The 20,404-nt window shown below is 39.4% G+C and overlaps 1 protein-coding gene across 1 annotated transcript in view; it reads left to right on the forward strand.

Annotated features, from left to right (window-relative positions):
- The first annotated feature begins 426 nt into the window (after window positions 1–426).
- TMEM131 (transmembrane protein 131) overlaps window positions 427–20,404 on the forward strand; it is a 107,370-nt gene continuing 87,392 nt past the window's right edge. The window contains 2 exon segments of the mRNA XM_064502030.1: window positions 427–669; window positions 19,251–19,312. Of these exon segments, the coding sequence (XP_064358100.1) occupies window positions 528–669; window positions 19,251–19,312 (204 nt within the window). The 5' untranslated portion in view covers window positions 427–527.

Genomic DNA, 20,404 nt, shown 5'->3' on the forward strand with positions numbered 1-20,404 from the left:
AAGAGGCGCCTCTGCGCTCGGCAAGGAAACAAAGAGAGCAACGCCAAAGCGGGAAGAAGGGGGGGCAGAAGAGTAATAAAAGAGGCGGGATTACCCCGCCGCCAACAGTTAGCATCTACAGAAGACGTAAAGTCAAATTAAAAAACAAAAACCAAAAAACTTCGCCCCAAACTTTCTCCCTTGCGCGGGAAGGGGCGGCTTCCCCATACTAAAAATGGCACCGCCTTCCGCCCTCGCTGTTGACCCCTCCCCCGCGGGCCGGGGGCGGGGCACGGTGTCGGCAGGTATGCGCCGCTGCGTGCGCGTGCGCCTGCCCCCGGCACGTCCCCCGGGCGCGGGCGCGCGCACGGCGTCGCCCCTCCCCGCCCCGCCCGTGAGTGACACATGCAAGTGAGTGACGCAGCGCGCGCCGCGGCCCGCCCCCGGCCCCTCCCCGCCCCCTGCCCCCGCCCCTCCCCGAGCTCCTCCGCGCGCGCGCCGGGGCCCGGCCGGAGAGACGGCGGATCCGTACCGGCTGCGGCAGCGCGATGACGGCGCGGCGGGAGGCGGCGGCCTGCTCCCCCGGCTCTCCCCTGCCTCGCGCCGGCGGCCGGGGGGCTGCGTGGTGCGGCGCGGTGCTGCGCTTCGTCGTCGCCGTGCTCCTCCACACGGTCCAGGCCGAGAAGGAAGGTGAGCCCCAGATTTCTCTTCCTTTCTCTCCCTCCTCCCCATTCCCCCCGCCCCCACGCCGCGCGGCGGCGGGTCGCAGCCGTTGCGGGGCCGTTGGGCGGGCGCCGCAGGGGGGGCGCGCGGGTCGCGGCCGTTACCGCGGGGGAGCCGCCGCCCGTGCGGGTGCGCGTGGGGCTCCGCTCGCCGCTGCGTCGCGCCCGTCCCCGTCGTGGGGGGCGGCGGCGGGGAGGGGGCAGCTGGTGGAGCCCGCGGCCTCGCCGCCGTTCGCCTCCTCAACGGGGCGGTGCGGGGCTGCCAGATGCCGGGGCGGCGTGGCCGCCGCTGCCCGCGTCGCGGCTCCGGCGCGGGGAGCCGCTGGCGCTGTTTCCTCGGCCGCGGCTGCCGGGGAGGCCGCGGTGCCCTGGCGGGGATGCGGGGGTCTTTTGGGGGAGGGGGGGCGAGTCGCTGCCGTGGCGGCGAGCTCGGGGAGGGGGGGGCTTGTCCTCCCTGACAGCGGCGGGGATGGGGCTGGAGCTGCCCTTTAAATGGGGGGGGGGGGGGCCGGCGGCGGCGGCGGCTTCCTCGCGTTGAGCTGATTTCCCCGCGGCAGGCTTCCAGCAGGAGACTGAGCCAAGCCAAACAGACGGGCAAACCTGCCTGAGAAAGGGGGAAAATGCATGCCTCAGAAGTGACAGCGAGTCCCCCTTTGCACCTCTGAACTCTTGACAGGTGTTTGACGCCTTCCTAAGCTCGATGGTGTTTTCTCCAAACTTTAGTGAAAGTCAGACAAGGGAGTTTTTAACTTCTAGTCTTTTGGCACGTTGTCTTTTCATTGTGGTTTAACAAGGAAAAAAAAGCCCCAAGCAAAACACCTAAGCCTATTCTGTAGCATTGCTGAGAAGAGCTTTCAAGCATTTCCAAGGTGCAGACTCATGGTGTACTTAAAAGTGTGGTTGTGTGGCAGTGGGTAAAAAGCAACAGATAAATGTAGTGTCTTACAGAGTAGATGAAACAGATTAACTTCAGCTGACATGAGAATTTATTTTTCAAGCAAGTTGCTGCATTAGAGCAGGGTGTATTTGGAGGAGATTGAAATGTATCAGGTCAGATGGGGATCTGAGAGGATGAAACAGAATAAACGTAAAAAAGAAAAGAAAGGCCATGGAATATAAGTTCAGAGAGGAGGCAGTGGTCATATTTCTAGACCAGCCTTGAGGGAAGAAATGGATCCTAAGGACACGTATCAGAATAAAGGTAGATAAGCCTTTCAGTTTTCTAATGAAGGACTCCAGTTTAGTAACTGTCTAGTAACTTGCTTTTACAAATATGATGTTGATATTAAGTTGATAGTAAAAACAATCAATTCTGAGTTAGTCTCTCTTGTTCACGTGACTTTGCCTTCAGAGAATTTAGCACTGGCATTTAAAAACATTATAAAGAAGACACAGTATTCTTAGAGTGATAGGAAATTTTTAAGTCTGTCAGTTCAGTCTCTAGTGTCTTGTGGTGGTGTTTGAATGCAAACACTTAAGAAATAGTTATTTTTAAGTCTGATTTTGATTGTGTTCCCTCACATGTAATAGCTTATGTGCTTATATGAAATTTGTCAATGATGTCATATACCAGTATGATGGAACTGATTCATGTCCTGAAAGTTGAGATAGTCAGGGTCATAGTCTAGCTTTGCTGATTTATAGAGAAGACGCTGCTTTTCCTCTACAGACTATATTGGCATTCCTAGACAAACAAAGGCAGTTTGGGGTTCACAAAGCATGAATGGATGTGGTTGAAGCCTTTCAAGAAAATGGCATCGTTTATACCGATACCATTTCCTTTTATTGATGTAGTTTATTCCTTGAAATTTATCTTAGACACATTTCTGACATTTTCACAAGGTGAATTTGATTCCCGTAGCGAACACTGATTTTCAGTCTCTTCTGACTTGTGACACTCAATTTTTTTGCAGTTTTCTGCTGCTTGGGTATAGACCCTGAGTAGTACATTTAAGCTTACTAATAAGTCTTGGTTTGGCTGTTTGCTTTTTATTTTTTCTTTCACGGACCTTTTAGAAGAATTCTTTGACAGCCTGCATCTGTGGATCACAGGCTGAAAACTGTTGTCTTGGAGTTCTCCTTTTGTTGAGTGCAGTGCCTGTATATAGCCCTGAATAAAGAGACAGTGAAATTTCAAAGCAAAACTCTTCAAATAGTGACTTTTGAGATCCAGTCCCACTGATCTTAACTACGGTCTAAGTGCCATTCTGCAAGGGGCAGTAAATGAGCATAGAAAAGGCAGGACCAGTTTGCATAGTGTGCCTTTAGAGCAGGCTAGGAGCTCAAAATGAAATGGTAGTTAGGAAGAAAGGAGGGGAGAATATTTCTGGCTCTGTCCTGCAGCCCCTTAGTTTCTACCAGTTTTAGTCAAGTCAGACACAGTAAAACACAGTAATAAAAGTTCTGGGAGTAAGGATGTAGTTAGGAATATCCTTTACATCCCTTGTGTGGACATATGTGCTTCATTCCAGCCGCAGGAAGGAAGCTGTGGAGAGGAAATAGAACTGAGGTTGTGCGTTATTGCTCCTGTCCTCTTTCTGTAGTGCTGAGTCTAAGGTGACTGTAGTAAGACCCAGCGCAGTATATTTTCAGAAAATGCTGCAGGAAAACAGATACTCATGTGCGTGAAAGGAACGAGAGAGGAACAGATCAGAATGTCACAAAAGAAAGTGAAAAATGAAGGTGAACGGCACTATTTTCCTCCCACTTTGCAGGTATATGAGAAGGAAAAATTGGGGGAAAGATGGCACCGATGCACTGAAGGGTAATTCTTGCTTCATGCTGCTTTGAAGAAGGCAAGCTTCATGTTCTTTATGGAGCCATCACAAGTAGGAAGAGAAATGATTCTGGAGTACTCCAGGTTCACATGGCTACTTCTGGTCCCCAATCTTAGTCTGTAGTAAAAATGGTAAAAATACTTCCCATTATCTGCTTCCCCCCCCGGGAGAAAAGTGATATTGATGTACACTGTGTCTGACTAGAGAAATAGAGCTTGACGTGTTTCATTTCTTAACAAACATGAAAGCAGAGAAAACTGTATGCAGACTATCCAAAAAACTTAAGCATTAGTTTCAGACTAAACATCGATGTGACTTCCCCGCCACCCCCCCCACCCCACCCCCCCCCCGCCCAGCTTGGGTCCTTAGTGCACCTGTATTTTTGAAGAATGAGTAAGACTGAAAGTTGTTAAATCGTTTGTTTTTGTCACTTGGGAAGTCAGTGAACCCAGAGCAAAGGAGTTAAATGGAAGGAAGAAAATTGTGTATTCAGTCTTGAAAAGCCTCTTGCCATCTAGGAGGGGCAAAAATATAACTTAAGAGTTTCCTTTGCAAAAACATATGATTTTCAGGCTTTTTGTAGGCTTGTCCTTTCCTAGCGTAATTGTCACATTCTGTGTTGCCACATAGATTGAGGACAACTCTCTCTTTGTTCTTGAGGGTTTTTTGGGCACGAGCTTTCTAGGTTTCAGAGTGAAGGAAGCCGTAGTAGCGCCAGAAGTCCCTATGGTCAATATTGTGTTTTGAAGACAAATGTCTAAGAAATATATTTAAGTTGAAGTCAGAACATGTTTGTTTTAGATTCATCTGCTGTTACTAATGGATGTGGAATAGTTTTCATATAGTTATTGGCATACTTTTTTGCCCCCAAGAATTGTTTTGTTTTTGTTGCTTTGTTCATACTCAGTGTATAACTTCCTAAAAAATTTCTTCACCTGATACAACAGCAATTTTTTAAATGCTACTGCTTTTTATTTGGACAGCTGACTAAAAGCTGGTTGAGACTATTTTAATAGTTCCAATACATAAGACTGATGCAGACAGAGCAAGACTGTTTTAGGCTAGGTTCTATCCCTGACCTTTGAAGTTACAGTGTATGCTGGATCTGGGAAAAACTTATTTTTAAACATCCAGATCTGATAGGTCAGTCAAAATGATTGATATTCTTTTCTTTAAAGCTTGTCACATTCTCTACTAACATCCTAGAACTAAGACGGTTGCTGAGTGTAAATGGCAGCTGAAGTAATCATGGAAGAGTTGAAGGGTGGTCTCATCATTAGAACAGTGCACTGGGATGCTGGAGATCTGGTTCTATTTTTGCCATTTACTCTAACCTCAGGCAAGTCACTTTCTTTTTTTGCTTTTTACTAATATCTAAAATGGCAATCCAGGATACTTCATAAGAGTATCAAAAGCAAACTAATGATTGGAAGGTGATGTGGGAGAAAGCTTATATGCTTAAAATAACCTTATAAAAATCTCTTCACACATACTGCTCGTTTCTCATATCCTGCTGTCAAAACTAATATAAAGCATGCTACCATTTATTTTAATGCTAATGTTGTGACCCTGACTTAAATCAAAATACGATCAGAAAGAATGACCTCAATTAAACTGAAAACACTCTAACAGCTGAAGTAACACATCAAAGTCTTGAAGAATATGAGGAAAATACAGCGAGAATAAAAATTCACTATGCTTCTTCACTGTGTTCTTGAAGCTAAGTATGGGAGACCTGATTAGGTTTGCTATATCTTTCTGCTCTCATGAGTAATAAATATTAACCACATGCCTGGATAAAAGATCTCAATAAAATTACTGTTTTGCAGAATCTTTGTGCTTTGAGTTTAATTAAATGTAAGGGAAAATTGTAATGCAATGGATAGGAAGTTGAGACCCCTGTAGTTTGTGGGCTATTGTGAATCTTGAAATGGTCGCTATTCCCTCCTTTGCATCTCTTTCCCCTCTTCACCTGTGTCCAGCTGTATTGCATGTGTGAGGTGCACTGAGAAACCTTCACCTGTGGAGGTCATTTGAAGGATAGTGTGCTACAGTTCAGGGCCTTGATCGTAAACTCTCCAAGGAACTTGCTATCTATTTGTATAATGCTGACACAATGAGGCTTCTCCAAACTTTAAATAAAGTAATGCCTATAGACTTCTGCCATGCTTTCAGCTGTGCTTGTTGTGACTGATGGACAGTATTGCCCTACTGGATACATTTGCATATGCTGAAATTTCATCTGTTTGCAGTAAACTTGGACATTTGCTGTGTATCATTTGTATCTCAAAACCTAGCCAGTTCTGCTCTGCTTGAGACTATACTTACTATGATTCAATGGTGATATCTACTAAGTTTACAAGTACAAATAATCTTTCAAACTGTAAAGTTGGTAAATCAACTGGGAATTTGAAAGTGAGCAAATGACATTGCGGTTCAGGCATAGCCAGCAGTAAAAATTCTGTGACTGAAGTACAAGCTAGAACTAGTTTAGTTTGTTCGTGCGTTTGTGGGTTCAGCAAGAATAAAAGTCAATAAAGGCGCCCTTTTTATTTTTTTTCTTCTTCTTCACTGTTAACTGCTGTCCCCTGCGGAGCCTTTGACTTTTCTCAGTCTGTAGCATGAACTTAAGTGGCTGTACCATGAGCTGTGAGACAAAATTTGGGGGGTAAATCATGATAATTCATGGTAATAAGTGGAGGTGCTCAAAATTTGGCTGCCCAAGACATTGAGCAACCTGCTGTAGCTGGACACGCTTTGTCCAGGAGGCTTTGGCTAGATGGCCTCTAAAGGTCCATTCCAATCTATGGGATTTTGTGATTCCAAAAGGTTAGCACACAGGATACTTACTAGAGAAGCAAGTGATTCCATCTGTTCCTCTGTGGTGGTCACCAAATCAAAATTTAAAATAAAGTTATTTTTAAAAGCCTTTCTGTTTTTGCAAAAAAATTTTGTTGGTGTTAAGAATCAAAAATACTGAAATACGAAGTTTCAGAATGCAAAATTTTGGGATGAGATTTTCCTGCTAGACTTACTCTTAGCGAGAAGATAGATCTGGTATCATAGTGGTGCTTTTAATACCTCTCTCTCTTCTTACTGCCTGGCATGCACAGCAGTTAATCATCTGAGAACACCTGAGTTGTACTGTAGCTATTGAAATGGCTTTAAGGGTACCTGGATGAAATTTACTAGAAGGCTGTATAAAGGAAATGAAACTATGTACCTAAGAATTTTTTCTAACTGTGTACTGTATGAAATGACTGTTTGAAAGAATTGTTTTTGCTCATTCTAATACAGCATGCTTAGGTTTTTAAAAATGAAATTATTTGACCAATATATCAATTACATTTTCTTCATAAAATGATCTGTCTTCACAATGATGCCTTAAGGCTCATTGAGTATTCTTTTTGGTTGAACATCTGGATCTGTGTCAGACTGTACAGTTTTGGTATCTAGTAGAATGTGCACAGACTTTTTTAAAGGTTATTTAAACTTCAAAAATATCAATTCAGTTTTTAAAATTTATTTAAATCAAGAAGTACAGCTAACAATGGTATTAAACAGATTAAATCACTGTTTGAGGGAGCAATGATAGGATAGGGGACAAAGTTGCAAACAAGCATGGGAAGGATAATAGTACTGACATAAATCATTTGAAAATCTTCCACTTCCACTGAATTTTCTATGTACCCGCTATTTATCAGCTTTACCTTTTAAATCCATAGGTCTGAAGTACCATAGAGGAGGGTGCTGGTGAATGAAAAAAATAGATGAGAGAAGTTCTCAAAGGCAAAGTTTTCTTTTCTTTTTTTTTTTTTTTAATATATTTTAGCTTTTAAAAGGCTTGAAAGCTTTCTCCTTTCCTTACTGGCTTGCTCTGCTGGAAACATCTCCAGGTAGTCTCTCCTCAGTGTGAAATTGGATGGTTTCAACATAGTTTTATGTGACTGGCTTACGAGATATCTTTATATTTGTAATAGATAAGTTGTAGACTGAAAATTTCTGGCTCAGATTGAAGATGATAGAAGATGCCGATATTGAGATAGGGTGAAGAAATGGGCTATTTTTCATGGCTTCTGCTTCCATTAGGGGTTTTTGGGTCCCCAATTTGAGTTCTTGATGTAGTGCATTAAATGGATTTAAAAGCTGGTTATCTGAAGCTTGTAAATAATTAAATATGAAATCATCCAGCAAGACAGAAAAAGACCAATTTATCAATTGGCAGTTTGCACCAAAACACTGTACAGATCATTGTAGGTAGAATTTGTAGATAATGATAAAAATTATCCAGGTAACTTGATAACTGCAGGGTATTTGATTTTTGGTTTATTCCCAGTAATAGTTCATGTTCTACCTTGGAAGCTGGTTACAGGTGGAGCTGCTCTAGGCTCTATCCTGGGACATGTCCTGCTTAATATCTTTGTCATTGATCTGGAGTTGGAGTGCACCAAAATCTGGAGAGCATTCAATATGCTCAAGGGCACAAAGCAGATTGCAGCTGATAGGAATATCTGTAGGACAGCAGAATTCTGGGTCGCCGTATAACTCCATGGTGGAATCAGTACTATAGTAAAAATAATTCAGGCATAACTTAACCAGAATCAGAGTTGTAATTATGCTTTCACTCAGGATAAAAGATGGAAGCTAATAAAGCAGGGTTTATTTCTCCCCCAGCTTTTATTTTTCTTCTTGAAAAATTTGTTTCAACAGGAATATTTGTATCCTATCTTGAGTATGAAGGATAATATAGCCTCCAGTTTCCATTTTTGCCAGCTGCTGTTAATATGATAATAAATTGGATCATGGTTGTTGTTATGTTAATATACTAGTTTAAAGGGGTATTAAGGTAATACTTAACAAATGATCCGTGCTACTCATGTATCCGAGGAAATACTGAGAGATAGTGAATGTTGCCAACTTTGGCTGTTTCTTTCTTGCAACAAGGGATGTGGACTACTTGTTCATACTGGAATTCATTTTGCTTTTAGACATTCACTTGGTGTTCTGGACTGTCTGTAACTTCTGTCTTTGGAGCCATCAATGGGCAGTCTAGAGGTACCAGCAATTACTGGTATTTAGTGAGACCCTTGCTCTGACTCTCCTGCTACTTAATTCTGTCAGAGGTGATAGAAAGCACTGAGACTCTTCTTGCCCTCTGAACTGCTGCTGCTGAGTATAAGATGGGAGGGAAGATTGGGGTGGGGGGGAGGGTGAGAAGTTTTTCTATTATGATAGGAATATTGCACATAGCTTGTGAGTTGCCTTTCATATGGCTTAACCAGATCATGATTTGCCCAAATAACTTTGCCTAACTTTATCTTCCAAAATAATGAAGATGATCTTGCTTTTGGTGAAACCTGGTTATGTTTGAGGCTGACAGATCTTTTTCAACAACAGAAATTGAATCTTTATAGATGAAGTTACTCTGTCAATTAGTAGTACTGAATATCATTATCTGATGGAGGAAGGCTGAAATAAATTTCCAGTTCATCAGGGAAAATTTGATCAGAGTTCTAGTTCTTGATGAGTCCCATGTAGTCTTCCTTTTATTAAATTGAATTTCCTAGGGGAAGAGACATTAGAGGAAGGAACTCAGAAATGAGACACAGAAATAAGGGATGATTTAATCATGTTTTAAAAGTACCTATGTCACAAAAAAGAAAATCTGATGATGAAGGGACTGCTTAATCTATCAAAGGTGTGCATGTTTAGGTTGAGCACTGGTGCTAGGCATGTCAACCTAGAAGCAAGAGGCATTTCTGAGTGAAGGTAATTAACTCTTGGAGCAGCTTAGTGATGTGGAGGTTGTCTGGTACTTGTCATCTTTGAAGTAGAATTAGATGTCTCTTGAAAAGATGTTACGTAAGTTAGCCTAAGAACGTAGAATTATTGGGTGAAATTCTGTGATCTGTGTTATGCAGGATGTCAAGCTAGATCATCATAGCAGTTTCTAAAAGAGTCAGACCAGAAGAGATTGTATATTTACTTCTGAGGGGTAACTACTTCCAAGGTATTTTGAGTAGAGTGAACTGAATTTCTTCAGTTAAATGTACTTCGGCATTTCGTTTCCAAATTCTGACTTGCTCCTTTAATTTCTTATTAATGATTTGTTTTCTTTTCAAAGACTAGAATTCTCTTGTTTTCATTCTTCTTGCTTTGTCTTTTATCTTTTTTTAAAACTTGCTGCAGTTGTTCTTCTCCACCCACTTTTTTTTTCTGGCTTTATCAGGCATTGCAGCCTGCTTTTTCCTGTTGGCCTGTGTTCCCACATTACAACTCATCAAACTGTTTTGCTAAACAATTAATAGGTAGTGTTAATGCCACAGCATTATTATTAAGGCCTTTCCTACCTTTACTTGACTTCTGATTATAAGCTTTGCATTGTCATTGATAAAGCATTATCTTGCTGTTCTTTTCCTTGTCCTCCAGGCTAAAACCTGTTTCCAGTGGACCTTTGAGTAACAGTAGTCATGCGAGTGCAGACAGGGTGGAAAGACTGTACTCCTCCCACCTAATGATTCTTTTCTCCAGTTGTAATTTAGCCTTAAACAAGTTGCAAGTGTTATGCAGCAAAATTTAAATTAGTGTATTGTCTATGTTCAGTAGTTCTATAAATTGATGCAGTTCCACTCTGAAAAGTGATCCCACAAAAAAAGTGCGGCACAGGGATGGGGGCGGGGACAGAATCCTATCACTCAGTAGGCCACTGTTGCACCGTTGTTAATATTCGTTGAGTTTAGTGACACAAAGCATAAACTGTAGCTTGTAGCAATTTGGGAGTAGGGGTTGAAAGCTGAGCAGTTGCCACAGAGCATAGCTATGGCTTTTATCCCATTGCATTCCCATTGCCAGAGAGACGTTATTCAGATATTGGGACGCTCCAATATGGTGCTGTCTTCTTCCTGTTCTGTGGGGTTTTATGGAAACTTTGAAAATCCCATCCTCCTTCCTCTTTTCTACAGAACAGAGAACAATTCTTGATCTCTTTGTAGGTTTATTATGGTCATTAATCAACCTGGATGTGTCTTTTAAGCCACTCTTTGCACTGTGTGGGCACAATCCCTTTTCTGAGTAAGTGGGTTTCATAGCTCTGCTCTGTGGCTAATTTCATAAGATTGCAAGTTTGGAAGGCTGACATTAATGGTAATACTTAGAATTATTGTCAGTTAATGCTTTGTTCTCTGGAGGCTGCAGAAGCTATAAACTGACTGTCATTTCTTGTAAACTAAATATTAACTGTTTTTATATGCTGAAAAGGCTAGAATTCCAATAGATCCAAATCCTCTGTGCAAAAATAAATTTGTAATGCTATATGAGCAATAAAACTTATAGCCACAGTCGGAAGTTTCTGGACTAAAATTTGAGAACTGAAGTGAGTAAGAAAATGCAATGAAGACTAAACATAGCATGGAGTGGCTTTTCTCCTTTTTCACTGCAGAAAGAATTATCTTGTTTTGTTGCTAATTCAAGTTCATTTTATGTCTGTGCAAGCTCAGTAAAGACAAATTTATAGTGATACAAATGCTAATTTAGCATATAGAATCACGAATGGTTTAAAAAGGTTTAATGTTTTAAAAAGACTAAAAAGCCATGATCAATTTGCATGGCCCGAAACCAGAGAGAAGAGGTTATTCTCAGATATTGGGTTTCCCTTTTTACTACTTTTTGACTTTTTCTCTCCCTTTTAATGATGTGGGAAAAGTTTCCATCAATGTCAGAAAGTATTGTTTCTTTGATTTCAAAAGAATATGATCTAGGTTTTTTTTCCCCTAGGTATTTTGAGAATTATTCCTCCTTTTTTTTATTTAAAAATAAGTGTTCTCCTGTCCTTTTAAGATATATTCATGGAAAAAAACAGAATTGGATATTATTTCTTGAAGTATTTTGGAGCCAGCAGTTAAATATTTGTGGGGAAAAATATTGAAATGTGTAAAAGTAAAGTGCCAACTTGATAAAAATGTTTTTAGTAGGTATTTTAAAGCATCTAGCATCTGTTAAAATAGCATTCAATTAAAAAAGGAAGTTTTATGAAACTTAGTGCTGTCATTGAAGACTCACCATTTTGGTCAATGGCAGATGACTTTTTAAGCTCTTACTCTGAGAAGAGAGATTAAAATAAAAGTTGCTGTAGCTGAAGTGGATGAAAATGAGAATCTGTGAGGTAGGAACATAGGCTGAGTACAGAATAAGCATCTGAAAAGAAGGGTAGTTGAATAAAGGGTAATTCTTCTTTCTGCTACATGGTAGAAATTCCATCTAAAGTATTTTTTCTCTTAAAATAAATAAATAATGAGGAAACATGGAAGTTTGGCAGCTCTGACATCTCCAGTCAGAATTCAGGAGTAGGGTGTCTTACAGCAGTGTGCTAGGTAGTGTGTGTTGCCTTTTGTTTCTAGGTATATTTCTATAGCTTTCTTGCAAGGATACCTCTGTTACACAATACATCTGGTCAGTGGAAACGTCTATTCTCTTTAAACCTTTTTTTTGAAGATGGTGCAACTGCAGAAAGTGAACCAAACATGTGAATTATGTCTCAGGACAAAGGCCTATCTGCAGCCCCTTCTTGAACTCAGCAGTAGCATCACTGTCTGTGGCCTATATTATGAATCATAATTATGTTGTAACTTTCTGTTTTGTGGCTAGTTTTTTAAATCTGAATTGATAACTGAATTACTTTTAAAAAAAAAAAAAAGGAGGGTGGGGAAGGAAAAAAAAAAAACCAGCAGCCTTAACTAAGGGGGAAAGAGATGAGTGGATGAAATGAATATAACGTGACAGCTATCTTTATTCTGTTAGGAAAGAGCCTTGCTGTATAAAGAAAACTGCCCTGCAGCTTGTCTTGTGTCTCTAAAGACAGAAAAGATGCATGAATAAGTAACTAGTAGGGTATATAGACTTAGTTGGGAAATATATACACTCAAGTGCCTGCTGTTGTGTATTTAAATATAAATTATTTGACCCTTCTTCTTCCCCCCCCCGCCCCTCTGGTGGAATATGGGTTGTGCACTTGGGTATTGCAGTGCAAGTGATCCAGTGTAAGTCTCTGTTTGTTTATCCTGTATTAACATGGTCATGTGCCTGTGCATATGAACTTACTTGAGTGTGTATTGCTTAAAGTCATAAAAGTTAATGTTTATAATCAGTAGTGCAAAATGGTGTTTTTAATGAAAATTCTACTTTTTTATTTAGCTTAAAGTACTTGCTTTTTGATTTTACATGATGATTAAAGTGCATTAACTAGGAATGTTTCTATTGTCATTCAGACAAATTTAGCAAGCTGGCTTTTTTGTAGGAATGGTAATTACAATCTTTATTAAAGAAAGGAGTGAATATGTTTCTATTTGAACAGAGTTAAAAGGGAACTATTTTTTGCGTGTGGTCTTTACTGCTTTGTGCATATTTACTGTCTTGGCTGTGGTGGTTCCTCCTGAGCTCTGTTGGAAATATGATCCATTTCCCTTCCTTATGGACCACTGGAAAAGACACAAACCAACTGGCTGCATAACTGCAATAGGATTTAGCTGGAAAGGAAGCCTGCTGACTAGTGTTTCTTTCCCTGAGCCTGTTGTCTGACATCCACTGGCTCATAAGAGAATGATTGTCTATATTTCCAGTGAGCAGTCACCTATTAGGAAGTAGGCAGAAATTCAGAATGAGAGCTAAACTGACTGTCCTGTCTTGGAGAACAGGCCTTTTCTTGAACAGCTGTTATTGTGTTCGGTGCTGGCCTGAGATATGTTTCCTGAGGCTCACCAGGCTTTTGTATTCTTGAAAGCAATAAAAGTGGTTGTCTGCATTACAACTTAATACTATTTTTCTTTCTGTATGGTATTTGTTTTTTTTTTTAACTATGCAAGTTCCCTTTCATGTTATTTTATCATTATATACTCACCTGTCCTTGAGTATTTCACATGCTATTCAGTTTTCCACTGTTCAGGATGATTTAAATTATGTGATTGTGCATAAGCAGTTAATTCATAGTCAAAGCTCTGAAACCAACTAATCCAGTTTTAGTTGTTCTGTTTAACTGGTAGTGATACAAATGCTCTAATTACAGTTACATAGACAGAAGTGAATGACATTCAGCTTGTTGTAACTGGTTCATGTGGTTATAGTTGGCTTGAAGGGAGCTTAGTCATTCAGACAAAGGGTTAGAAATTGGACTCTAAAAAACCTAAGGTAAATTAGGAAAGATTTATATAATCAATCTGTCCCTATTTTAGTAAACTGAGAAACTATTTCCAGAATTTGGAGAAAATTTGGAGAGTAGATGATACCAAGTTCGAGAAATAAAGCTCCTAAGAAAATTAGCAAATTGGTTGAGATAAGACTTAAGGGAGAAGATACTTTTTGCAAGCATGTAAGAGCGTGTATAGTGATGATTAACATAGAAATAAGTGAAGACACAGCATTCTGGAGTAGCTGTTCCAGAACTAAGTAACATTTCAGAATAGTGTTTGTACAGGCATAAATTCCAGAATATAAATTTCTATGGAAATGAAGAAATTGACAATGCCTAAATTAATGAAAAACTTGCAAACTCATCTTAAAAATCAGATTTTAGTTATGAGGCCATAGGCCTCATATCGATGGACTATTGAGGTTTTTTTTGTTGTTGTTATGCACCAAGACTCTTGGTATATTTAGGCATCTGCCATTATCTGCAAGTTTATTCTATTATGCCTGATTCAGGCACATCTGAAGATTGGTGTTGGCTAAAGTGATTATGATATTAAGTTCCATTTTGCTTTGGAGAAGTGTAGGGTTTTGAGATTTTCTTCTTGTTATTTGACGCTTTGTAGGTCTGTACTTTTATTTTAAGCTAAAATATTAAATGCTTGGATCAAAGACAATTAAAATATGAATTCGTTTGAACAAAATATAGCTGCTAGCTGTATAAACTTGTAGAAAAGATGCTGCCTAAGCTTTGAGGAACTCTAAGTGAATTCAATACTTGTTAGGACACTAGATATTGTTTCAAATTGCTATATAGGTATTTATTAGTTCAGGTATTTGCATGTCATCAAACACTGTTATTGCTGGAAAGGGCAAGAGAAAGCATTTAGGAATCTATGGGTCATAATGACTGTATAGTGTTTTTATTGTTCCAGAAGGTTGTGTTTTGGGGGGTGGTGTTGATGTTTTTTGTTCTTCTATTTGAAAAGAGTTTGGAAAGGCTTAGAAAATGCCCTCTATAGAGGGGGAAAAAAAAGTGACTTGGAGTAAGTTGAAAGACCTGCATTCATTACCCCTTTTCTAATATCTTTTATGTGTTTTCATAGAAAAGCTGACTAAAGCAAAGAAGTTACATTTTAAAGGCTTTAGATGGAAAACAAAGAGAAAATGAAACCTATCATATTTTTAGCATTTGCAGTTGCTTATTATATCATCTCTTTCAATAGCGAGCTACTGTCTGAAAAGATGAAAACAGGATGTATAGACTGGAAGCTGAAGAAATTTGACCCTTAAATCACTAGCAGTGAGAGTGCCTGATGTTGTAATGGGTTCTCGTGAACTTGATAAATTTGCTCCTTGGGAGTCCTTGGAAGGATCAAGTCCTTTTTACTTATTTATTTAAGAGGGATCTCTGTGCCTTTTAGAAGAAATAATTCTGTTTAGAGTAGGGAAGGAAGAAAAGAGATCAGATGATTTTGCTAGCCTTGAAATCTGTGGATTTGAATCTTCATCCTTTTTCTTTCTCGGGCCCTGAACATTTAAAGTTTGGCTAATAGCTGTTACGATCAGGCTTCAGGACTTCAATTACCTGTGGGGTCAGGAAGAAATTATTTTCCTGATGTGTAATTTGGCTTCTTGGCTGCTGATCTGTGCAGTGGCAAATTATGCTGTGACAGCTGAAATGCTCCCTACCCCAAATGTAAGTTGTGCCCCTCTTAGCAGTTGCCAGTCATGTGGCAGCAGCGACTGAAGTGGCACACTCAGCAGTCCCTAATTTGCTGCAGTTTACTATTCCAGAGTATTAAAGGAAGTTTGCTGATGTTTTAGAAATTGGCTATGGTATTAGACTGATTATTGATGGTGTCGACATGGACTTTGGTAAGGAGATTTTCCTGGAGAAGTTGTCAGGGATTTCACAGAAGCAATCATCTGTCTCTGTGGCGTAGGGGATGGCTCACCAAATGAGATCATTTGGGCATACTTTTTTACTTAATTGCTCGCAGAGTCTTTTGGCATTGGTAATACCCTATTCTCTGTTGGTGGCACTTATATTTTGTATAAAAGGACAGAAAATACTATTTTGGGGCTTACATGGCAGAAGTTCGTGAACTTAGCTCGGGTACTACCAGTGCAAGTGGTGAAAGCAACAGCTTCTATTTCGGAAGTGGGTAAATACTCAAAGGAAGAGTTCAGGTATTCAGCTAGTATCTGCCTTTCACTTGGAGAGGAGAAAAGCTTCTTCAATGATCAATATTCAGTTTTTTCAGAGCTCCTTGTGCAGGAATTCGGATGACTGACTCATCAGTGGAGGTTTAAAAAAAAACAAAAATTTTTTTTGCCTCATTTGAATGGGGTGACTTGTTACTTCTTCCTGAATCCAGAGTTTGAGGAGCTGATTGCAAACCCAAGCTTTAATCTCATGAAAGTGTAGGTATTTACTTGCTGTTTCCTTGCTTTGATGAAATCACTGATAAAGTAGAAACAATGGCTTGAGAGTTAGTCTAAAACAAGTAGAAAGTGTAACCACAGAAGCTTCCTTGCAGCCTGGCTTGAGGTGCAACTGCTGTGAAATGGCCAGCAGCCAAGCTTTGCAAGTGCATCTGACTTCACCTGGCACTAACTGTCATCTGCTCTCTGAAAGCCTTTCTTGAATGATATAATGATGAAGGGCACTTCTGTTTAACAGTGTCATCAACTTAAAATGTTCTGTAACATCGATTGCTTTGTTCTTAAGCTGTTTTCATCTTTGGTATACCTTAGGAACGGCTGAGAAAGCTTTTGGGTTTTGCAGAGGGCTGCCTCTTTGGGGGCTGTCTGCATTCAGGCTGCTTGGGTACAAATCTTTGGCTAGATTCTGAGAGCTTCTGCATACATTATGCTTGTGGAAGAACTGTTGCTGCATTCTCTTCTCTGTGCCTACAGAGTGTCATATTTAACACAGGAAAAAGCTTCAAGAAGAAGTTAAGAATCTGTAATTTGTTGTAAAAGCTAGGTGTGTTTGGAGAAAGGTCCTTTTGCATTTTGCTGATTGTTGCTAGCTTATGAAAATAGAAAGCTGTTTTTTAATGATTTTTTTGTTTGTGCCTGGTATCATGATTAAGTTTTATGTATTCTTTGTTCCTAGAGCAGAAAACTAGAAAACAAAAAATACCAAAGAGCCCACCTTCACGGGAACTTGATTCCTCTTGACTCTTAGGACTGAGTGTTCTTATTCATGAATTCATTTATCAAATGGTATTTGTTAAACTTGCTTTAAATCAAATACACTAGCAAACATCACTTCATACTAGACTTCTCCCTTAGTTGATATGGTGGGAGGATTCTCAACTTTTAACTTTTGTTTTTAACTAACGTTTCAGAGCTTCCTTTTCTCATTTTTTTGCACTGAAATTCATATATAAACTCTTGGATACTTCTAAAGGCAAAATTAAACAATGGCTTGAATGTCTTACATATGTATTGCCAGTTAAATGGACAAGAGTCCACTTGTTCTTTGTTTCTAGGATTAAACTTGAAACTGACAGATCTGCTCCAGTAATTTAAGTTTTAAAAGCTCAAATCTTGGTTAGCTTCAGGACTTGATATTGTTACAGCTGTTTGAATGCTTTTTTGTTTTGATCTGGGGTTTTTCTTTTTTTGCTTTTGCCTGATGTTCTGAGTTGTTCTTCAATATAAAAAATCCAGTTCTTAGATTAAGGATGACTTCTGTGTTTACAGTTTGGAAATCGCTAAGGTAATAACAATAAATATACAAAAGTAATTCAAAAATATTGCTGACGTGAGTGACTGGACCAGTTATTCCCCTGTGAACATACTGCAGGACATGCATATTGTTTATAATCTGAGCCCTTCTCCCCTTTTGCAGTTGTTTTTACACTTCAGCACCAGCTGGGCTGTGTTCTCAGCCTTGTATCATTCAGCTTTTCAAGCTATCACATTTCAGAAATCTAAAGTAAAGTAATAATATGAAATTTTTGTCCTTTTCTTTGCATACCAAAATAAACTTTTTCTCCTGAAGTAGAGACTGTCAATTCCGTTTGAGAACACAACAGCAATCCTTGTTTTATGTTATGTTTCATATTACAGAAGTAAAAGTGAAGTGAAGAAGGAGAAGGTACCAAAATGTGGGGAGAGTTAGAGACCCAGAATAGGATTTGCAAAAATTGATATGTTAAGTAGCAGATTGAATTTTGGGTGCTGGGTGAAGTGTCTCTAAGACAGCCAGTGAGGAAATGTTGGGGGCAAAAATGTGTTCTAACATAGTGTTCCTCGGTGTGTCAAGCCTTTATTCCATCTGTCAAGAGCGCCTTCATCTTATTTTTGATCTTTGAAAATAAAGCACATCACTTTCTTTTAAAACGTTTTAGAAGCAAATGCAGTGTTGGTGACCTTGTAATAATTGTATTTGTTATAACACTGACCTATAAAGTGGGAGATGAGGATGAGGATTCAAATCTCCTTTTCCAGACTGGGGTTCAGATTTGGTCTTTGAGAAGCACACAGTGTGTTTGTATGTGCTGCAACACCTTTAACTCATCTGGTGGAAGCTGAGCCTTTTTGCAGAAAGGGTTCTGTGTTCTCAATCTCTGTACTTAATCTAAGTTAATGTTAAAGACAGTAAATGCAAGAAGGTCGGAGAGGAGGGGAGGAGTTATTTATAGGTTTTTTTTCATTTTGTGCTTTGAGGGTGCTCTGTATTCTATTCCAAACAATTTTTTTTTCTTGCTTGCTTGCTTCTATTTTATTTACTAAGTGAGTAGCCTTTTGGGAAGTGCAGCTTAGATCTCTGAACTTTTCTTTCCCTCTCTAACTGATGTTCACTCTTGAACTGATTGTTTTATTATACGGGATGGGCAAAGTCCTTATTTCTCTGTCCTTAAAAGAAAGTAGCATTCTCTGCTTTTTGAGGGGAATGGAAGAATAATTGTTTGACCAACCATTTAAAGGAAATGACTGGAGGAGCTTTATTTGTGGATCCTGTGTGTGACTGAGGGATGAACTTTTCACTGAGTAGACTTCCACTTCACATAGAATTTCTTGGTACATACACTTCAAATGCTTCAAACTTTATTACGTTACTGTCAAGGTAGAGAGACTTGTTGTCATGTTGAGGATTAGGGAGCTGACAGAATAAGGCTTTCCAGGTTTACAGTTATGTTATAAAATGTATAAATGAAACTGAAGTTCCATTTTTAGGTGTTGAAATCTATTGCAAATTTAGGTGTGTTAAACTCCCTTCTTTAGGTATACATCTCTGTGTTTGAACATAATCAGTCATATGATAGCTAAAGTACATAGTTAAAATACTGAATTAGCTTGGCACAGCCAATCTGGAAGAAGTTTTTCTCTTTGGAGTTAAACATTTTTATGCTAGAAGACTGATTAGTGAAGTATGTCACTTATTAATATCAACATCTTGGTATGAAACCTCTTAGAGGACAATTAATGTCACAATTTGTGTACTAGTTCACTATTTTATTAGGCTCTGCACTGCTGTATTGGGTTGTTGTAGGAGCAGCTGAGTTTAGATGTTTAAGTTGACTTTAATACCAAATATTTTTCTGTAAGTAACTTAGTTTTTTGTCTTGCTTCACAGCTTTCATCCAGTCGGATGGCATAATAGAAATGCTACGTTTCGATGAAGGAGACCTATTGCAGGTATGTAGTAGCAGAGTAAGTAATCTCAAGTAGCAGTGTTTCATCTCCCTCCTTTTGGTAGCTGCTTTTTGAAACTTGTGGGTTAGTGGATTTTTGAAGAAAGGCAACCATGAAACTTCAGTAAGTCCAAAAACATTTTGGCCTTCTAGAGTTATTTTCAACAGTATATTATGGTGTACTCTGAGGTTCTGGTTCCCTGGTCTTTCACATCAGAAAACTGATGGAGTTTGCCACAGCTTCAGTGTGGCCTGTTTTTCCTGATTTCTTTTCCAGAAAAATGGGGGCTGCTTTGTGCATGAGACTCACCTTGATATAATGTTGGAATGCAATTGGATAGCACAGCCAGAGGAACTGGGACGTGCTGTGAGATTCCATAATCTTAGAAGTAGCCTTTGGTACCAAGTCACCACTGGGCTTAAAGAAAGTACAAATTACCGCAGTGAGGCAATTGCTATTGCAAATATGTATTTTTCAAGTATAATGCTGTCATTCTTCTTGTCAATGAAAAATGGCTTTCTTTTGATAAAACAAATTAAATAGTAACTTTAAAGAGTATGTACTAATGTTTTGAGATGGTGGTAGTAATTGGGATAACAGACATAGGAACAGGTCAGTTTTTGGCTTAATACTTTGAGTTACTGAGTTCTGAAGTATGATGGTTCCACTATGTTTAAGGGAGAACTGCAGATTTTCTGTGATTTAGTGTTGGCAATCTAAAGTCTGATTTTGTTTTACTGCAGCCTGCTGGGTAATCAAACTGTATGATGTAAGCAGTATTGTTATCTCTTGACCAGAGTTTCATACACTTGCATTTTGTGGATTGTATTTATGTTGATGATATTTTTTTGTTAAAATTCCCTTACATTGTTAGCCCTGGTACTTGAGAGGGAGGAGAGGAGGAAGATGAAGAAAAGTATTAATTGTTTTAATTGTTAGAACATCTGTTATGTAACTGTGCTTTACTTCATTAGTTAGCAGTGCAGTGCTTGTTTTACAACTCCTATGTCTTGTTTAGGCCAAAAGAGTCTACAGATAACATGAAAGCCATACAGTTCTAGGCTCATGATACAATTATTTGTTTCAGATTTATGA

Source organism: Dromaius novaehollandiae, chromosome 1 (assembly GCF_036370855.1).
Source record: "Dromaius novaehollandiae isolate bDroNov1 chromosome 1, bDroNov1.hap1, whole genome shotgun sequence".
Lineage (NCBI taxonomy): Eukaryota > Metazoa > Chordata > Aves > Casuariiformes > Dromaiidae > Dromaius > Dromaius novaehollandiae.